This window comes from Macrobrachium rosenbergii, chromosome 33 (assembly GCF_040412425.1).
Source record: "Macrobrachium rosenbergii isolate ZJJX-2024 chromosome 33, ASM4041242v1, whole genome shotgun sequence".
Classification (NCBI taxonomy): Eukaryota; Metazoa; Arthropoda; class Malacostraca; order Decapoda; family Palaemonidae; genus Macrobrachium; species Macrobrachium rosenbergii.
In genome coordinates this window covers 11,340,001-11,361,564 of record NC_089773.1, presented here as the reverse complement: position 1 = coordinate 11,361,564, position 21,564 = coordinate 11,340,001, and the positions used below count along the sequence as shown (strand labels likewise).

At 38.6% G+C, this 21,564-nt stretch overlaps 1 protein-coding gene across 5 annotated transcripts in view; it reads left to right on the top strand.

Annotated features, from left to right (window-relative positions):
* The window catches only part of LOC136855928 (ubiquitin-conjugating enzyme E2Q-like protein 1), a 250,774-nt gene that overhangs the window by 145,903 nt on the left and 83,307 nt on the right, over positions 1–21,564 (top strand). For 4 of the 5 annotated variants that reach the window (XM_067133425.1, XM_067133423.1, XM_067133424.1 and 1 more), the window contains one exon: positions 4,615–6,523. In XM_067133425.1, the coding sequence (XP_066989526.1) occupies positions 6,023–6,523 (501 nt within the window). In that variant the 5' untranslated portion in view covers positions 4,615–6,022. Of the gene's footprint in view, positions 1–4,614; positions 6,524–21,564 lie in introns of those variants that run through there. The other variant, XR_010858177.1, reaches the window with a different exon arrangement.

Sequence of the window (21,564 nt, the reverse complement as noted above, 5' to 3'; positions counted from 1 at the left end):
CCCCTTTTAGATTCTGGTTTGTAGATTTAGAGAGAGAACATATAGAGAGAGATATAGCTATTAAAGAAGACGATATATGTAGGTATCATATATATCCCGAAAATTACTCTAGTTTCTGGGTGGTGGGTCAGTGGCCGAACCAGATAGGTCAGAAAAGCCTCTCTCTCTCTCTCTCTCTCTCTCTCTCTCTCTCTCTCTCTCTCTCTCTCTCTCTCTCTCTCTCTTCTTGTATTTATTTTCTTTTGTGTATTTACACCCCTCGCCTTTGAGTTTGGGTCTGGGAAATTGCGCGAATAGAGAGAGAGAGAGAGAGAGAGAGAGAGAGAGAGAGAGAGAGAGAGAGAGAGAGAGAGAGAGAGAGAGAGAGGTTTTGCAAATAACTTACAACGAATATTAAAAAGCGAAATATTAAATTCACTCGAAAGCAATCGGCCAGCACGTGCCTCTGCTAACACGCTGCACCCCCGCCCACCTATTACCCCCAAAAAAAAAAAATATTGGCTAGCCACTGTGAATCTTTTCCATCTCTCAAATTCCAATCAACTCTTCTTTTGGGCCAAAGCTCGGCCTTCCACAAAACATCATTGAAGTCTTCCATAAATTTGATGATATCTTCCAGACTGATTGATGGATCCCTCTGAAAATCTGTGATAATCTTTCTTGGCCCACGGTCCTCTGTTCCAAGAAATTTCGTGAATAGTCAGCCATATCTCTCTGGGGTATCTTGTGGGCAGACTGAAGGTTAGGTTAGGATGGGTTAGATTATATTTAGGCAGTCGTGGTAGGTAGAAAATATAAATGTTTGAAAACTACAAGTGTTTTGTATTTGGTGACATTACTGTGGATCAAAATCACGTGTGTGTGTATGTATATGTATGTGTATATATGTGTGTGTACATATATATACACATTTATATATATATATATATATATATATATATATATATATATATATATAATATATTTGAATATATTTTGTATATTAATATATACAGCTGTTGTATATAATATATACATACATATATATCTATATATATACACATATATAATACACACACACACACACACAAATAAGAAATTCATAAATCCATCATTGTTAAGAAAAAGAAAATAAAGAAGAAGAAGAAGAAGAAAAAAAATGACGATTTCCACCTCCCCTTTCCTCAAGAGATTTGTCGTCGGAATTTTCAGGGAATTTTTTCCCAATACTTGGAGGGTTTTGTCAATACGCGGTGACTTGTTCAGGGCTCGGAGGTTTTTTTTTCTGTGGGGCGGGGGGGCAGGCGGAAGGGATTCCCTTATAATCTTTCAATGGGTTTATTTGTTGTGCTGGTATTTTTTTTTTATCTCGTGCTTTCTCCCTGTTTCCGTTCGGAGGGCATTTTATCTCTCTCTCTCTCTCTCTCTCTCTCTCTCTCTCTCTCTCTCTCTCTCTCTCTCTCTCTCTTACTAATACTCAGACACATCGACACATACACATCATCTCTCTCTCTCTCTCTCTCTCTCTCTCTCTCTCTCTCTCTCTCTCTCTCTCTTTTACTAATACTCAGACACATCGACACACACATTCTCTCTCTCTCTCTCTCTCTCTCTCTCTCTCTCTCTCTCTCTCTCTCGCAACAGCCTACTCTCATACATCATCTCTCTCTCTCTCTCTCTCACTAACACTCAAACACATCGACACATACACGCACAACCATCTCTCTCTCTCTCTCTCTCTCTCTCTCTCTCTCTCTCTCTCTCTCTCTCTCTCTCTCTCATCTATATATATATATATATATATATATATATATATATATATATATATATATATATATATATATATATATATATATATATATATATATATAAACCATATACATATACATACATACAAACATACATATATAAAACCCCCTCACCCAAACACCGTCCAAAGAACACAAACTTCGTCCCCATTTCCAGAGTTTTAACAACCAGTTGTTATTGGAATTCATCGGCAGGCGTTCCGGCCTCGCCCGTCGCTTTGAAGTGCGAGCGACATTAGCTTTAAGCGCTAAATGGAGCACAGTTTCTTTAGCAGCAGTTAATCGTAACTGACAATAGGGTTATGTGTGTGTTTGTGTTTGTGTTTGTGGAGGACGTAACGCCGTGATGTAGGGGGTATGCCCTAGCCAAAATGGAGGCGGCGCACTGCAAGCGACAGCCCTCTTCATTATTTTAGGTATTTGTGAACTATTTAGCTGCAATAATTGCGTCATTAATCGTTTCAAAAAACCATATATGGAATTTTTCTCCAATTTGTTTTTTTTTTTTCAGGTTAAAGCCAAATGATCTCAGTGAATAGAATTTTTTGAGATTAGTAATTATAATTTATTTTTAGTTTTTCTGTCCGCCCTCAGATCTTAAAAACTACTAAGGCTTGAGGGCTGCAAATTAGCATGTTGATCATCCACCCTCCAATCATCAAACTTACCAAATTGCAGCCCTCTAGCCTCAGTAGTTTGTATTATATTTAAGTTTAAGGTTATCCATGGATCGTGCGTCTGGCAGTGCTTTCCGGAGGCGTGCGACGCATCTCCACTCGACCGCATCTGGGGAGTAACTGATCGGTGCGAGGTCGTAGCCGATAGTTTTATACAGCATTAGACGCTGTACGGAAAACTCGATTGTGCCGAGGAAAAATCGGCGCATTTTTTACTTGTTTATTTTTTTTATTAAGTTTCAATTGTCTTTTGGAATAGAAATAATTTTGGAGAAATAATTTTGTGGAAAGTAAATATCTTATTGTTTGGGATTACTTATAGAAATAGGATTTCTTTTTGGATTATATAACAGTGGATGAAGGATTTTTTTGCCAATAATGATTATGTGGGATTATCTCCGCGAGTATAATTTTTGTGGTGCGAAATTATCTGTGGGAAATGTTCTTGTCAGTAATTACACTTCGAGACGATGATAATTGAGTTTTGAATTATCTGTGAGGATAAAATGAATTTGTATTATATATATCCATCCTGTTGTGCAGAATTATCTCACAATTATTCTTTTGGTCAATAATTTAAAAATAAGTTTATACCAGTATCCTTATGATCCTTCATTTTGAATTAAAATGGTCTCATTCCTTTTACTGGACCTCCGTTCATATTCACTCTCTTCCATCGTGCTGTCCACCCTCATAGCGCTACTGCTTTTAGGTTTTCCTCTCAATTTCCCTTTCAGCGCTGAATGACCTCGTAGGTCCCAGCGATTGGCCTTTGGCCTAAATTCTCTATTACATTCTACATTCTTGACGTAGAGCGATGTGATCTATTCTTTAAATGAATCTGAATTAATAACGAAGAAAGACATGACTTAATAACGAAGAATGACATGACATAATTAATAACGAAGAACGGACATGACTTAATAACGAAGAAAGATATGACATAATTAATAACGAAGAAAGACATGACTTAAGAACGAAGAATGACATGACATAATTAATAACGAAGAACGGACATGACTTAATAACGAAGAACGGACATGACTTAATAACGGAGAAAGATATGACATAATTAATAACGAAGAAAGACATGACTTAATAACGAAGAATGACATGACAATTAATAACGAAGAACGGACATGACTTTATAACGAAGAAAGATAAGACATAATTAATAACGAAGAAAGACATGACATAATTAATAACGAAGAAAGACATGACATAATTAATAACGAAGAAAGACATGACACAGTCAATAACGAGTGAATAACACCGGACGCAAATTAAAACGAGGGAAAAAGTCAAAATGTTTGATAATAATAAAGAGTAAAAAAAAAAAAAAAGAGAGAAGATAATGTGCAACACATTGCTTCCTTTATAATGAGCGAAAAAGGTTGGTCGTGTATAATGTTTGATGTAATGCACGCCGGATGTTTAATGACGCGACAATGCATTTCATTATACTCTAGAAGCGGGTCGTTTTACGGTATTTTAAAAATATTCCGGAATATACATTATTTTCAGTGAATTTTGTAGGTTATACATCATATTTAAACAAGATACATAAGTTATAATGAATTAAAAAAGAAAAAATATTTGTATATATATACATATAATATTTCTGACTCCCATCAGGATCGAACCCGGGTCTTTCCATTCAAAGGCAAGGGCGCTGGTATGCAAGCAGTTAGCTCGCCCAGGTAATTCCTTGTGCGCAGTGGCGCCCAGGTTCCAACTTCTTTTATGACTTGTGTGGCCTAGTGGGCAGCGCCCTTGCCTTCTCATTGAAAGGACCTGGGTTCGATCCTGATGTGAGTCAGGTATTTATTTCCGTTCCACGCGTGATTGTGTGTTGATTATTTCCAATATAAATATATATATATATATATATATATATATATATATATATATATATATATATATATATATATATATATATATATATCTATATATATATATCTATATATATATATATATATATATATATATATATATATATATATATATATATATATATAAAATGACGTATTTCACCCTGAATAAGAAATACGAAGCATTCATTACAATTAGATATTCTGTGATAGGTTGTTCATCATGCATAATGAATAATATAATAAAGGCTAATAATACCCCCTTCTCTCTACCCTCAGGTCGAAGACAATCTCGCCCTCGCCAGACCCGAGTCGTCCTTGAACTGGAGGAAAGACTAAAGTAGGAAGAGAGAGAGAGAGAGAGAGAGAGAGAGAGAGAGAGAGAGAGAGAGAGAGAGAGAGAGAAGAAAGAAGTGAGGAAAAGGTGGGAGGAAAGTGAGGAAAGAACAAAGTCTGTTTTCGAAGGAAGATTCATTTTGAGTTTCAGGAGGTAACGGGAGCATAGAAAAGTAATAACGAACAAGGGAGGAGAGAAAAAGAAGAGGAGGAGGAAGCGTAGAATACAAACCAATTAAGTTGATGAGATAATAAAGAGACAGAAAGTGAAACAAGAAGAATCCGGAAGGAAGAATATTACCAAGTGAGAGAAAGTGTTGCAACGAAAGATAGGAAATAATTGAATGATTAAAATAGAAAGTAATCAATAATTAAAGAGTTTTAAAGTTATAGTGTAACTGAAATGGCGCACGATTTTTCACTAATTTCGTTAATTGTGTAAAACGTAAAATTGAAAGTTTTTTTTGAGTAAATTACCCAAAAGGAAGCGCTTTATAAACCCTTGAGTGAATGTAGTCGCATTTTCTGGTAAATCCTGCTTGCTGTGCTTTTGAAATGCAATTGCTATGACGGCTTTCAGTCATAATACAAGTGAGATTTAAGGGAAAGAGTGAGTGAAGAGAAAGAGTAAGTGAGAGTTTTGTCTCAGTGGACTTGCAAGCGGTGTTCTTCCTTCCGATTATAAGAGTTCTTATACTTTCTCAGTTTCTCCTCAAGTTGCTTACACAGTGATTGGTGTCCTTCCTTCCGATTATAATTAAAAGGAAAGTATTCTAGTTTTTATGACTATACTTCATCAACTCTGCCCTGTGAAAGGTCCAATTCGAGCAGCGAAGGAAGCCGCCTTGACACAGAACCAGAAGGCCACCCCCCACCCCTCAATAATGACGATAATCTATACGCAGGTGATGCCCTCCGGCGAGTGATATGTCGATGAGACCCCTTCAGGAGGACAAGGTCACCCTCCCTCTGGATCATTCCCCTCCCTCTCCTCTTCCCCACCACCAGCAACACCACCACCACCACAGACGGCAGCACCAACACCACCACCACCAGCAGGAGGAGGAGGATTTCGAGTCCCCCCGATCGTACCTCCGACGGAAGCTGAGAGCCAAGTCCAGCGGGATGGCTGCCGCCCTCAGGAAGCTCTTCCGGACCGGGGACAAGCTCGATCCCCAGTACCAGGTCACGCGAGGTCAGTCCGGAAGCAACGGCAGAGGCCAGAACCCTAATTCCAGAGGCCAGGGCAACGCTGGGCGCGGCCAGAGCGGCGGCGGCGGCGGCGGCGGCGGCGGGTGGCGGGGGGAGAGGCCAAGCCTCTGGGGCGTGGGGTCACGCCAGCGAGGGCGGCATGACGGAGCACTTCGTCGTCGGGGCGGGCACGCCCCAACAGCCGCTATGCTCGCCCTCGAACGCCCGGAGGTTCTTCTCCCGCCACGCCTACCTGGAAGGCAGCCGCGTGGGGCCTGCGGAAGGGGGCGTCGTGCCCCAGCAGAGTCCCTCGAAGGCCTCCAGTCGATCCAAGAGCAACAGCTCCTCCTCCTCCTCCTCCTCCTCCTCCTCCTCCTCCTCTTCGGCGTCGTCGACCTCCTCCTCCAACTCGTCGCCGTCGCCGTCTTCAGGCGCCTCCTCCGCGTCGTCGGCGGCGCCGCCCTCGTCCAACGCCTCCGGAGGACTCTTCAAGAAGTCCTCCCCGACGAGTATCCTGAACGAGTCGACGACGAAGCACATGAAGCTGGTCAGGACTCGGAGGCTCATGAAGGAGTTTCAGGAGCTCTCCAAAGTCCAGCAGTGCTCCAAGGATCCGGTCTTCACGGTGGACCTCGTCAACGACTGCCTCTACGAGTGGAAGGTGAGAGAGAGAGAGAGTTTCAGCCGGTTGTCGTACGTGTGAGTTTGTTTGTGAGAGAAAGACTCGAGTGAATATTTGAAGTCCTTGTTTAGTTCACTGAGGCCTGTACTGAGAGAGAGAGAGAGAGAGAGAGAGAGAGAATCACGGAGTTGACGTGTAAATGAAAGTGGTACCCTTTTACAAATTCCTTTTATATTGTAGACTTAAAAACATCTTTTGTTTGTGTGTGTATTAATCCTTTGTGTGTGTGTGTGTGTTTGTGTATTAAAGAACAGTCTATCAAGCCAATAATTATTATTGACTTTTTCTCATTCCTGTATGTTATTGCTTTTCAGGTAGATTCCACGATACCTGAAACGAATCTGTATCATAACTATCACCAGTTAGATTTATCCTAGTATGAGCGTGCTGTAATCTCATAAGATATTATTATTTATTAAATAACATTCTATAAGGAGCTTAGCCAAACCCCCAACTCAGTGTTCTGTGAGACTTATAATTTGTTCGAGGGATTCAGTTTGAAGCGAATTTTTGTTAAAGGAGTTGGCAAGTTCCATTGAACCCATATAAAAGGCTGCAGTGCCCCATGGAAGTCACGGTGTAAACACCCAAGCCTTCTACCGTGTAACCTATCATGACCTCCCCGTAGGGGTAGGGCCGTCAGTGCGCCTCACGCGGTGCACTGTAGGCATTGCTTAATAAGGTTCTTTGCAGCGTCCCCTCCTTAGGCACCTAGCTGCAACCCCTTTCATTCCTTTGACTGTACCTCCGTTCATATTCTCTCTCGTCCATTTTGCTATCCACCCTCTCCTAACCTTTTTATTGCCAATTTCCGTTTAGCAGCGAATGACCTCATAGGCCCAAGCGCTAGGCCTTTGGCCTAAATTCTATATTCTATCTGTATAGAATTACGGTCGTTATCTTTAACTTCTATTTTCCTAAATTGGCTAAAATTAGCATTTTTAACCGAACCTGATTGTGGAACCTCAGTTGAATTACTATTTATATATATTTTTTAACTTTTAATATGATAATTCTCATGCAATGTTGATTGGGAAACCCCAGATGAATAATTTGTATTACTTCTGGAATATTTGTAAAATTATACTTCAGTGCAAAATCTTGACTCCCTCCATTCCTAAGTTTAATGAAATTGACAGTTTTTGGCCGAAGCTGAATATGGAACCCCAGTTGAAACATTATATATTTTTTAACTTAATAAATTCATATTTCCATGCAGAGTTGGCTGTTAAACCCTAAATGAATTATTTATTATTTCTTCAACTTTTGTGAAATTACACTTGAATTATACTTGTTTGCAGAATTTAAAGGTTTTTTCACATTTTTGAAATTTAAATCTAAATTAATTATTTATATTATTTCTTCAACTTTTGTGAAATTATACATATATGCAAAATTTAAATGTATACTTTTTTAAACTAAAATTCCTCTTTGGAAATGCGAATTTTAAATTTTTCCTCTAACTTAAAAATTCCTCTTCGAAAACCTCGAAACTATATCAAATCAGCCTTTTTTTTATAGACACACTAATTGGAAACTCCAAGATATTTATCTCGACCAAATCCTCTTCTAAGCCTTGCAAAATCTTTAAAAAAAATAAATATTAGAAGCAGACTCTTTGATGAGACGAAATTGATGTGATCGCTTGCAAACCTTGCAACAGGCTAAATATAAACGCAGGAATTTTGCAACTGCGTTCATTAAAACTTCTGAAGTCATTAGGGAAGGCTTGTGATATATCTCGCCATTAAGACACCAGTTATCGCTCAGTTTATTAGAAGTCTAATACGTATGTATTTTGTTCTTATAGATAGTTATTACTTGATGTTCTTTGAGGTATACATATGCATTTTAAAAGCCTGATAACCTCACACTTTAATTTTTCTGCTTTAGACACAATTTTTCACTGGAAGCCGTGAAATCCGAAAGGAAACGAATGGAGAAACTCTGCTTTACAGATGGGGTTCGAATCCTCACTTGATTAGGAAACTTGGATTAGTGATTAGACCTTAACAGATGCTTATAGTGGGAATGGTCCAAGCGTTAACATCAGCCAAGTCTTTTTGAAGTTGCTTGAGAATCGATTAAAGCAGTCTCTCTATTTCAGATTAGCAATAATTCGGTGAAAATACCTGAGAGACGGAAATGCTGTTTATCATGTTACTTTAATGTTTACTTTAATGGTAATTTCCATGAATTTGTATTGCTGATTATTATTATTATTATTATTATTATTATTATTATTATTATTATTATTATTATTATTATTATATGTCCTGACCCTGCAATTACAGCCTGCTGTCATAGGAACTCTCATGGCAATGCTTAATGAAGAGGTCTCTCTCTCTCTCTCTCTCTCTCTCTCTCTCTCTCTCTCTCTCTCTCTCTCTCTCTCTCAGATATTCAGTACTCACAGATAAGGTTTTTAATCATACTTTCCCGTTTTTCTTGGAATAGAGAATGATTACAACACAGAGGCACGCTATAGACACATATTATATATACAGAATGTACTGGCTGACCAACCCTGCGCTGCTCAGGATAACTCTGATTGACAACCGATAAACTCTCTCTCTCTCTCTCTCTCTCTCTCTCTCTCTCTCTCTCTCTCTCTCTCTCTCTCTCATAATTTCTTGTATTTGTTTTGAAATGATAAAGACACTTCCATTTTAAGTCTTCTGAAATGATTTTATTTTCATCTCTCTCTCTCTCTCTCTCTCTCTCTCTCTCTCTCTCTCTCTCTCTCTCTCTCTCTCTCTCTCTCTCCTCCTTTTCACCCATTAGACTTTACCCTTCCAGTCTCCTACCCCTTCCCCCCCTCTACCCCCATCCGCCAACCTTACCATTTTTTTTTATAGAATTCCATTTGAAAGCGGCGCGCATTTTGCAGTCCTGCGAGAAAAGTGCATTTCCCTGCCTTCCACCCCAAGTTGCCACTTGCATATCAGGGAACGCCATTAAGTTGCCGCTCGCGTAAGTGGCCAGCGAAGAAGTAGCGAGTTATTCACGAAAACTTTCGCCCCTCTTAAGCTTATTCATTTCTCGCAGTAATATTCAGGAGCTCCCATTTGTAGAGAATGAATGATGAATGCGATAAATGGACGAAGTGAAGTGGTAAATGTCCTCTGAAGTTAATAGTAAATAGTAGATTTTCTTGTGCAGCGCATAATGCTGTATGAGCCGCGGCCCGCTGGTTGCTTGGCATATAGCGCTGCCAGACGCACTATCGTGGCTAACTTTAACCTTAAACCAAATAAAAACTACTGAGGCTAGAGGGCTGCAGTTTGGTATGTTCGATGATTGGAGGGTGGATGATCAACATACCAATTTGCAGCCTTCTAGCCTCAGTAGTTTTTAAGATCTGAGGGTGGACAGAAAATGTGCGGACGAACAGACAGATACCATCTCAGCAGTTTTCTTTGACAGAAAACTAAAAAGTCTGACTTAAATTGTGACTATATTACTACTAGATTGTTTTATGATTTTGTATCCTAGTTATTTTTTATTTGCATTTGCATGCTATATTGCCCATTTTTACAAGTGGGTTTAGCCTTTTGACTAACCACATGAAGACGAATAAGCAAGTATTGATATGTTATGAATCCTAGTTGTTTTGAATTTAATTTGCATTCTCCTGCTGCATCCTAATTTTTTCCAAGTAGTTTTAACCTTTGACTGGGATGTATGAAGATGTTGTTGAACCAACTTTCCTTTATGGAAGGTAAGTGTAAATGCTGAATGAAAATAAGAAAAAAAGACAGATGCTATTAAGACGAATTGTTAGCATAGTAACCTATGTCATGTAAGAACAGCATAATTTCATAGATCAAGCTATGAATTGTAAAGGATAGAGGTGAGTGGTGCAGTGTGAGTGGCGAGATTTTAACAGCTACTGGAATCAGTAGTATGGTAAATTAACTCTCTCTCTCTCTCTCTCTCTCTCTCTCTCTCTCTCTCTCTCTCTCTCTCTCTCTAAAATCTATTAATATTACCCAGATCAGACGTTTCCTGCAAAACTCATGTAACTTGCAATATCTCCCTAGGGACCATAGACAAAATTTCCCTCTCAAGATAAAAAGATCAAAAATAAATTCTTCTTCTTCTTCTTCTTCTTCTTCTTCTTCTTCTTCTTCTTCTTCTTCTTCTTCTTCTTCTTCTTTCTTCTCCCTCCCTTTGGGCGAAATTTCCCTTGAGAGGATAATGTTGTCATTGGAACAGAAGATGGGATCAGCAGATTAGAAAAGAGAGTTGGGGGAGGAACAGGAATATTGTCTTTTAATTGTTTTAATTGCAGGGTCCGGGTTTGAACAGGTTAGGTGGAATTCCGTGCTGTCTGCAAGATGGTAGGGAAGGGAGAGAGAGAGAGAGAGAGAGAGAGAGAGAGAGAGAGAGAGAGAGAGAGAGAGAGAGAGAGAGAGAGAGAGAATTGGATTTCTTTTCATACAGGACGCTATAATTAATATTCCTCACTTGTTTAAAGAACTGGAGAAGCTTTATTACAACTAGCAACTGATGAGAGAGAGAGAGAGAGAGAGAGAGAGAGAGAGAGAGAGAGAGAATCTCCATTGATGGCTCCAAAGCATTAGGGTCGAGGTCTTTGCATTCTAAAAAAAATTACGAGCCCCTAATTAATCGCGTTTTCGTTTTCTGAAAGGAAAACTATTGTGCCGGCTTTGCCTGCCCACCCGCACTTTTTCTGTCCGCCCTCAGATCTTAAAAACTACTGAGGCTGGAGGGCTGCAAATTGGTGTGTTGATCATTCACCCTCCAACCATCAAACATACCAAGTTGCAGCCCTCTAGCCTCTGTAGTTTTTATTTTATTTAAGGTTAAAGTTATAGATAATCATGCGTCTGGCAACGATATAGGATAGGCCACCACGCCACCGGGTCATGGTTAAAGTTTCATGGGCCGCGGCTCGTACGGCATTATACCGGGACCACCGAAAGATAGATCTATTTTCGGTAGCGTTGGTTATACGATGTACAGAAAACTCGATTGCGCCGAAGAAACTTTGGCGCAATTTTTACTTGTTTTTCTTTATATCACACTTTACCACCGGCTGTGACCCAACGTAGTCTACTGACCATCAGGTTCACAATTCAGCAGACGTACAAAGGGCATCCGGATAAAAAAAAACTAACCCAGGCACCCCGCCCACGCCCACGCGGGAAATAGAATCGTAAGGGCTTCTCCATACTGGAGACTCGCAGGATTAAAGAATCAGGCGTCTACGTTCGGGGGAAGATGTCTTCGCCTGCCCCGTGGGACCTTAATTACCGGCTTCATTCTCCTTAAGATTAAATTGGCATTAAATTTAGATCCAATTAACCAATCAGGGATAATTACGGAGGCGACTGACGTAGCCTATAAGGAAGAGGGGAGAGGGGGAGGGGGGACGTTAAAGATGCCTTCAGCCCAATGAGAAGACGCCCTTGGATTGTGACGTCACTCTGGAGAGCCAGTCACGAGACGCCCTTGGAGTGTGACGTCACTCTGGAGAGCCAGTCACGAGACGCCCTTGGAGTGTGGCGTCACTCGAGGGAGAGCCAATCAGAAAGGAGATGGTTATAATCCAAAGACTATACTTCATATGTCATTGACCTCAGTTATTATCATCTCTCTCTCTCTCTCTCTCTCTCTCTCTCTCTCTCTCTCTCTCTCTCTCTCTCTCTCTCTCTCTCTTTGTTTTAAAATTATAAAGACACTTTCATTTTAAGTGTTTTGAAATTATATTTTCATCTCTCTCTCTCTCTCTCTCTCTCTCTCTCTCTCTCTCTCTCTCTCTCTCTCTCTCTCTCTCTCCTCGTAATTTCTTGTATGTGTTTTTAAACGATAAAGACACTTTCATTTTAAGTCTTCTGAAATTATATATTATATTATCATCTCTCTCTCTCTCTCTCTCTCTCTCTCTCTCTCTCTCTCTCTCTCTCTCTCTCTCTCTCTCTCTCTCTCTCTCGTAATTTCTTGTATGTGTCTTAAAATGATAAAGACACTTTCATTTTAAGTCTTCTGAAATCATTTTACTTTCATCTCTCTCTCTCTCTCTCTCTCTCTCTCTCTCTCTCTCTCTCTCTCTCTCTCTCTCTCTCTCTCTCTCTCATATTATTCAATTCACATCAAACCTCGACCTCAATCTCTCTCCTAAATACCTACGTCAAATTTCTCATCTTAACCTTCGGAGTATTTCTAGGGGGGGGGGGACGTTTTTCCACCCTGTTTTTCAGGGAAACTTTTTGTTTAATTAATTTTTGTTAAAAGGAGAACCTTTTTATTATTATTTCCCGAGAGGGAGAACTTTTAAAACTTAATTTTTCATAATTTTTCATAATTTTTCATAATTTTTCATAATTTTTCATCACTCTGTGAACAGTTTTCATTTCGTCGGTTCTGATCAGATTGAATGTGGCTATGTCTGTCTGTCACGTCTTGAACCTGCTTCTCCCAGTAGAGGGGGGGGGGGTTAGTGCCGTCCCTGAGGGCCCTGGCTGCGACCCCTTTCATTTCTTTGACTGTCTCTCCGTTCGTATTCACTTGTTTCGATCTCACTTTCCTGAACCCTCTCCTGATAATTGATTCATAGTGCAACCGCGAGGTTTTCCTCCTGTTACGCCTTTCAAGCCTTCTTTACTCCCAATTTTCCTTTCAGCGTTGAATGACCTCATCATCAAAGGTCCCAGCGCTTGGCCTATGGCCTAAGTTCTCTCTTCGATTCTATTTTATTCTATCCTATTCAAAGTGCTTCTCTCCCCTCACCATTACAGCTAGAGAAGAAATCTGATAATCCTATTTATATGGCTATGGTATATAGTTATGACAGAGGGTTTCAAAACGCTGATCCCTGTACTCAAACCCCTTCCAATCCCTCCCCCCTCCCCACTCCTGGGATGAGTCTAATGGATTTTTTTTTTACATTTTTTCCTCACCATTAAGCTGGTGCCATTTGGATGGGTCTGGCATGCCCTTGTTCCACTCAGGTTTCTTGGAGACGCTAATGTTTGTAAATAAAACTGAAATATTTTGTTTTTCGCGAGTGGAGCTTCTGAGTAGAAAACTAAGAGAAAGTTTTACTTATTTCTTACACATACCACTTTATTTCATCCATTCTATGACACCATTTACTGTTCTGTCTACCTGGTTCCAATTCCCCTTCATAATATCACTCTCTCTTCTTGCAAACACTTTCAAATTCTTCAGTTAGATTTTGCAGTTTTTTTTCACAAACTCCAATCAGTACCACATCATCTGCCAACATCAAACACTTCATTGATGTTGTATTGCATAACCTGACAATTTTGCAGATGCATCCTTCATTTCTCTAACTTCTCAGATCATCATATCAATAAAAATCTGAAATAGCCGCGGAGACTTAATCGTATTAGCTATTATGACCCCAAACCAGCCACTCTCCGCCTGCAAACTCAAGCAAAGGCTTTACTTCCCTCATAAATCTTTTTATTGCTTTCACCTGCTTATTTTCTTCATGCCTCTATAATTTTACTGCCATCTCTCTCACCGTAAATCCAGATATACCTTATTCACAGTAAAGTGAGCTATACACTTCACTGTTACCATGTCATCGTATTTTTGGAATCCCAACAAATTGTGGTGTTTGTATTAATGGATAATATAATTGGTTTTTAAGTCGTCCAAGATATGTCCATATATATATATATATATATATATATATATATAAATGAGAGAGAGAGATATATAGAGAGAGAGAGAGAGAAGTTCCCTCCTTTAATTCCTATGCATGAAGTCCTGGCTGGAATACTTTCCTTGGAATGGAAGGAGTATCGGATTATATTCGCTCTTGAGATAATAAAAAAAAAAACTTTCTCACATAATGGGGAAATGTTTTAGAGAAGCAATTTCCACTCTCTCTCTCTCTCTCTCTCTCTCTCTCTCTCTCTCTCTCTCTCTCTCTCTCTCTCTCTCTCTCTCTCCCTTTTCCTTGCTCGTTTTATTTTTCTGCAAAAGAAAAGTAGTATAGAGATGGCTATTTGTCTGTCCGGCCGCACTTTTGCTGTCCGCCCTCAGATCTTAAAAACTAACCTCTTTCACTCCTTTTACTGTATCTCCGTTCATATTCTCTTTCTTCCATCTTACTTTCCTTAACCCTCTCTTTCAGCGCTGAGTGACCCCACAGGTCCCAGCGCTTGGATTTGGCCTAACTTCTGTATTCCAGGTGTGTAGATTCCAAAGAAGGGTTGTTTCGATTTTGAGAAGGATCTGAGTACAAGATTTGGCTCCTGAATGGTTTATATTTTTTGGCTAGGGTTTTGGGCGAATAGGTGCTTTTTGGGGGGATGGTGGGGACGGGGTATGAGCTGTCATGTCTCTCTCGAGTGGGTATTGGCCCTGGATGGGCATACCCAGGAAGCAGAATTTCATTCAGTATTTTATTTTATGTATGTAAGTTCATTGTCGAAAGTATACATTCTTCCTGTTGGCTTCTCGTATCCAGCTCTCTCTCTCTCTCTCTCTCTCTCTCTCTCTCTCTCTCTCTCTCTCTCTCTCTCTCTCTCTCTCTCTCTCTCTTTATTAGCTTTATATTTTTACATCTTTTCCTCTTGATTTTCTGCTTATCAACAGAAAAGGTTTTTTATTGATATTTTTGTATATTTTACTATTCTGCAACTTCTCTCTCTTACTCTCTACTCTCTCTCTTCTCTCTCTCTCTCTCTCTCTCTCATCTCAAATTACCTAAATCATCTGTCATACATAAAACTTCTCTTTCTCTCTCTCTCTCTCTCTCCTCTCTCTCTCTCTCTCATTCATTGTCCCGTTAGCTCTCTCTCTCAAAAGAAAATGAAAAATGGAACCTAGAAGAAATGACACTAAAAATATCAAGCAAAACCTAAAATTTTTTTATTCATATGCAAAAAGATGAATAAAATAAGAGTAGAAATAGGCCCTCTAAGAATTGAAGGGCGATTAACGAATGAAAAAAGGAAATATGTAACATATTAGCAGAAAGATATAAGAGTGAATTTACACCTAGAATTGACAATGAAGATAATGATACAGAAATAAGAGATGAAAATACTGAATACTTATCAGATATAGATATTACAGAAGCTATTGTGCAGGCTATTAATGAAATTAAAAATGGATCAGCAGCAGGACCAGATGGAGTACCTTTTGTTAAAGAAAGTGGTTCATTTCGCAAAGCCGCAATATTATTAAGGCAAAGTATAGATACAGGCAAGATTTATGATGAGGGGCATATATTACTCCTACTTTCAAAAGTGGTTCAAGACTAGAGGAATTATAGGCCTGTGAGTCTGACATCTCATATTATGAAAGTATATGAAAGGGTAATGAAAAAAATATAATGAAACATTTAATGAAAAATAGATTGTTCAATATAGGACAACATGGTTTTGTACCTGAAAAAGTACACAAACCCAACTGTTAGTCCACCATGAAAGCATATATAAAAATATGATAAATGAAAAAGATACAGATGTGGTTTACCTGACTTTGCAAAAGCTTTTGACAAGGTAGATCATAATATATTAGAAAAAAATTAGAAAACATAACATTGTTGACAAAGTAGGAAGATGGATAAAAGAATTTTTGCAAAATAGAAAACAGATAGTGATTGCAAACGATGAGAAATCGGATGAAGCTCTCCGGTGTACCACAGGGTGCAGTGTTAGCTGCATTGCTGTTTGTGATTATGATTGCAGACATAGACAGTAATGTTAAGGACTCAGTAGTAAGAAGTTTCGCAGATGACACAAGAATAAGTAGAGAAATTGCTTGTGATGAAGATAGGAACTCGCTACAAAGAGACCTAAACAAAATATATAAATGGGCAGAGATAAATAGGATGGTATTTAACTTGATAAATTTGAATCAATGAACTATGGTGATAAAGTAGAATGCTATATGCATATAAAGGACCTAATAATGAGACAATCACAAACAAGGAAGCAGTTAAAGACCTTGGTGTGATGTTGAATAGGAATATGTTATGCAATGATCAAATAGCAATTTATTGGCAAAATGCAAAGCAAAAATGGGAATGTTGTTCCGCACTTCAAAACTAGAAAAGCTGAACACATGATTATGCTTTATAAAACGTCTCTCGTAGTCCACTTGAATATTGCAATATAATATGGTACCCACACTACCAAAAGGATATTGCACAAATAGAGAGTGTACAAAGGTCATTTACAGCTAGAATAGAAGAAGTTAAGGACCTTGACTACTGGGAAAGACTACAATTTAAATTTATATAGTCTTGAAAGGAGAAGAGAACGCTACATGGTAATTCAAGCATGGAAACAGATAGAAGGAATTACCGAAAACATCATGGAACTAAAATTATCAAAAAGAGCAAGCAGAGGTAGATTAATAGTGCCAAAACTATACCAGGAAAATTAAGGAAAGCACACAGGACATTAATCCACCATGCACCAGCATCGATAATGCAGCGTCTATTCAATGCGCTACCAGCTCATCTGAGGAACATAACAGGAGTGAGCGTAGATGTGTTTAAGAATAAGCTCGACAAATATCTAAGATGCATCCCAGACCATCCAAGACTGGAAGATGCAAAATATACCGGAAGATGCTTAGCAACTCTCTCATCAAAGGTGCCTCACACTGAGGGACCTGGGGCAACCTGAACGAATTGTAAGGTCTGTAAGGTAAGGTAAGGTCTCTCTCTCTCTCTCTCTCTCTCTCTCTCATCGTTAATAATCAAAACAGTGCATCCGGAAATATGCGATTCCTTTTTAGCCCCCGAGGTTTTTACAGAGACTCCATTGTGGCCCAAAGATCAGAATGAGGTGATGCATTGTATTGCCAAAGATTTTATAAAGTTCCGAAATTGGAGTCGGCTTTTTAAAGCGAAATCTGTATAGTTTTACATTTCCCTTTGCTGTTGTTGAAAACGGCTGTGTTGTATGATTATTTGGCTTTATTTTTATGTTGCCACAGGTTATGCATTCATCATCAATGCCGGTTTTAGTTTCCTGTAAAAGAAAACTGTTGTGCTGGCTTTGTCTGTCCGCATTTTTTTTTTCCTCCGCCCTCAGATCTCAAAAACTACCTAGTCTAGAGGTCTGCAAATTGGTATGCTGATCATCCACCCTCCAATCATCAGACATACCAAATTTCAGCCGTCTAGTCTCAGTAGTTTTTTTTATTTTATTTAAAGGTTAAAGTTTGCCATAATCGTACTTCTGGTAACGCTGTAGGTACCAACAATACAAGCCACAGGACCGTGGCTGAGTTTCATTGACTTCAGAAGAAAGTGTAAATAAAATAAAGGAAGAATTTGATAAAGCTTTGTTACAAAAAAATAATTTTTTTTTTTTTTTTTGTACTCAAAAGGAGTGTTATAGATTGAGAAGTTTTTGAGTCCTCCTATCAATAGGAATTTTGAATGAGTATGCCAGGGCTATAAACATGTCTATGGAGAGAGAGAGAGAGAGAGAGAGAGAGAGAGAGAGAGAGAGAGAGAGAGAGAGAGAGAGAGAGAGAGAGAGAATCATTAAATAGAACCCCCAGCGTTCAGGGTTTCCTTAAGACTAACTTTGGCTCTCGGATTACCCTTCGTTAATGTTCGTTGCTGCTTTGTTATTCTTTGTTTGTTGGAGATGAAGATCATTCTCGCTTTGTTTGTTGGAGATGAAGACCATTCCTTGCTTTGTTTGTTGGAGATGAAGACTATTCTTGCTTTGTTGGAGATGAAGATAATTTCTTGCTTTGTTTCTTGGAGATGAAGACCATTCTTGCTATGTTTGTTGGAGATGAAGACCATTCCTTGCTTTGTTTGTTGGAGATGGAGACCATTTCCTGCTTTGTTTGTTGGAGATGAAGATCATTTCTTGCTTTGTTTGTTGGAGATGAAGATAATTTCTTGCTTTGTTTGTTGGAGATGAAGATCATTTCTTGCTTTGTTTGTTGGAGATGAAGATCATTCTTGCTTTGTTTGTTGGAGTTGAAGAACATTCTTGCTGTTTGTTCGAGAGGAAGAACATTCTTGCTGTTTTTGTTGGAGATAGAGACCATTTCTTGCTTTGTTGGAGATGAAGAACTTTCCTTGCTTTGTTTGTTGGAGATGAAGACCATTCTTGCTTTGTTTGTTGGGAATGAAGATCATTTTCTTGCTTTGTGTGTTGGAGATGAAGACTATTCTTGCTTTGTTGGAGATGAAGATAATTTCTTGCTTTGTTTGTTGGAGATGGAGACCATTTCTTGCTTTGTGTGTTGGAGATGAAGGCCATTCTTGCTTTGTGTGTTGGAGATGAAGACTATTCTTGCTTTGTTGGAGATGAAGATAATTTCATGCTTTGTTTGCTGGAGAGGAAGACCATTCCTTGCCATGTTTGTTGGAGAGGAAGACCATTCTTGCTTTGTGTGTTGGAGATGAAGACTATTCTTGCTTTGTTGGAGATGAAGATAATTTCATGCTTTGTTTGTTGGAGAGGAAGACCATTCCTTGCTCTTCTCCAGCTTATTATTGTTACGTGTAACCTGTTCTTGTAAGCAGCTACGCTCTACTACCTTAAGAAGCTTGGAAGACATTTTTAAGGATTCTCTCTCTCTCTCTCTCTCTCTCTCTCTCTCTCTCTCTCTCTCTCTCTCTCTCATTCCGATACTAATTAATTCAGCCCAGTGGCCTGAATCCTACTCTCGGCTCTTGGGATTACGTTTCCGAAGAGGACATTAATGAGTAAATCCTTCTTTTGAGTAAATCCTTCTTTTGACTAAATCCTTCTTTTCAGTTCAGGGCCCTCAGTAATTAATTAGTAGTTTCTCTTTGAGGATTTATTTGTACGTAGAATCAATATTTTCTCCTCCTTGCAGTTCCCTCCTTTTAGCTTTCTCTGAAAGAAAGCTGTTGTGCCGGCTTTGTCTGTCCGTCCGCACTTTATTCTGTCCGCCCTCAGATCTTAAAAACCACTGAGGCTAGAGGGCTGCAAATTGGTATGTTGATTATCCACCCTCCAATCATCAACCGTACCAAGTTGCAGCCCTCTAGCCTCAGTGGTTTTTATGTTATTTAAGGTTAAAGTTAGTCCTAATCGTGCGTCTGGCAACGATGTAGGATAGGGCCACCACCGGGGCGTGGCTAAAGTTTCGTGGGCCGCGGCTCATACAGCATTATACCGAGACCACCGAAAGATAGATCTATTTTCGGTGGCCTTGATTATACGTTGTAGCGGCTGTACAGTAAACTGTTGCGCCGAAGAATTTTTTTTTTGTTTATTGGTTTATCTCTCTCTCTCTCTCTCTCTCTCTCTCCTTCGTTCCCATTGGCGTCCCTTCCATTTTCCTTTTACTGTACCTCCTCCGTTCTTATTCTCTTTCTTCCGTCTTCCCATCCTCAACCCTGTCTGAACAGTTGATTGATAGGGCAGCTGGAATAGGTTTTCCTGCTGTGACGCCTGTCAAAAACTTTGTCTACCTGTCAGTTTCCGTTTCAGCGCTGAATGACCTCTTCGTCATAGGTCCCAGCGCTTGGCTTTTGGCCTAAATTCTATAATTCTGTCTTTATCTGTCTATCTATCTATCTATCTATATACTTGTCTATCTATCTATCTATCTATCTATCCATCTATCTTTCATTCCTATTGGCGTTTGTATTACTGTTTTTATTTTAACTCCTTTTTTTTTTATATAATCGTAATGTTTTCTAATTGCTCATTTTCCTTCTTCATTCATTGCTTCTCTCTCGTGTATTGTCTTTTCTTTACATTATTCACTGTTTCTGCATTTTTTATTCTCGTTATTCCTGCTTGTGTCACCTTTCCTATCGATCATATTATTGGACCATTTTACTATTCTTGTTGCTCGTACTTTTGGGAGTAAGGTGTCCGTTAGATTATATATATATATATATATATATATATATATATATATATATATATATATATTATATATATATATATATATATATATATATATATATATATATATATATTATATATATATATATATATATATATATATATATATATATATATATATATATATATATATATATATATATATATATATATATATATATATATATATATATATAAATCATTTTATATATATATATATTTCGTCCAGAAAATCATTTTGGTCCGATCTCATTATTCCAAACACTCGATGGAAATGAAAACTTCAAACGGAGACATTAATCCCACGAGTGGGAAGCATCATTTTTAATTACCGGCGTGAGTGCCTTATTGTCGTATAAAGTTTTTGGAAAATTTTAATGGACAGAATATAAATAAAAGATATGATTAAAAACAAATACTTCGGGCCAGACCTGTGAGAGCTGCTAATCACCTCAGTGGTCTGGTAAAACTATTTGAATAATAATAATAATAATAATAATAATAATAATAATAATAATAATAATAATAATAATAATAATAATAATAATAATAATAAGGGATCAGTTGACCTTTTCTGATCAGATTTTGTTAATCGTGTGTCTTCCCCTATGATGGATTTTTTTTTTTTGCATATTTTTGACTTAACCAGAACCACTAGATCAGTTTAAACCAAGTTTGAAATATTCATTGGGTAAAGGGAGGTTTTAAATTAATTCAAAAGTGGGACAGAATCCCCTCCAAGGGTAGATTGATTATTCAAGAATACTGAGAGTAGTTTTTGTGGGAATTTGAAAACGTTTCAGGGCAGTAATGACAGGTATAACAAAACCTTCTCTGTAATGCAGATTCAGAACTTGTAGGCAAATGTTTACAAGTTTTTTTATGAGGAATAACAGGACTACATTTTATCAATCACTTTAGGCATTACTAAAGGTTCTTTGCAGCGTGGCTTCGGCCCCTACCTGCAACCCCTTTCATTCCTTTTACTGTAACTCCGTCCATATTATCTTTCTTCCATCTTGCTATCCAAGCTCTCCCAACAATTATTTCATAGTGCAACTGCTTTGAGGTTTTCCTCTTGTTACACCTTTCAGATCTTTTACTGTCAGGTTCCTTTCCAACGCTGGATGACCTTATAGGTCCCCAGTGATTGGTCTTTGGCCTAAA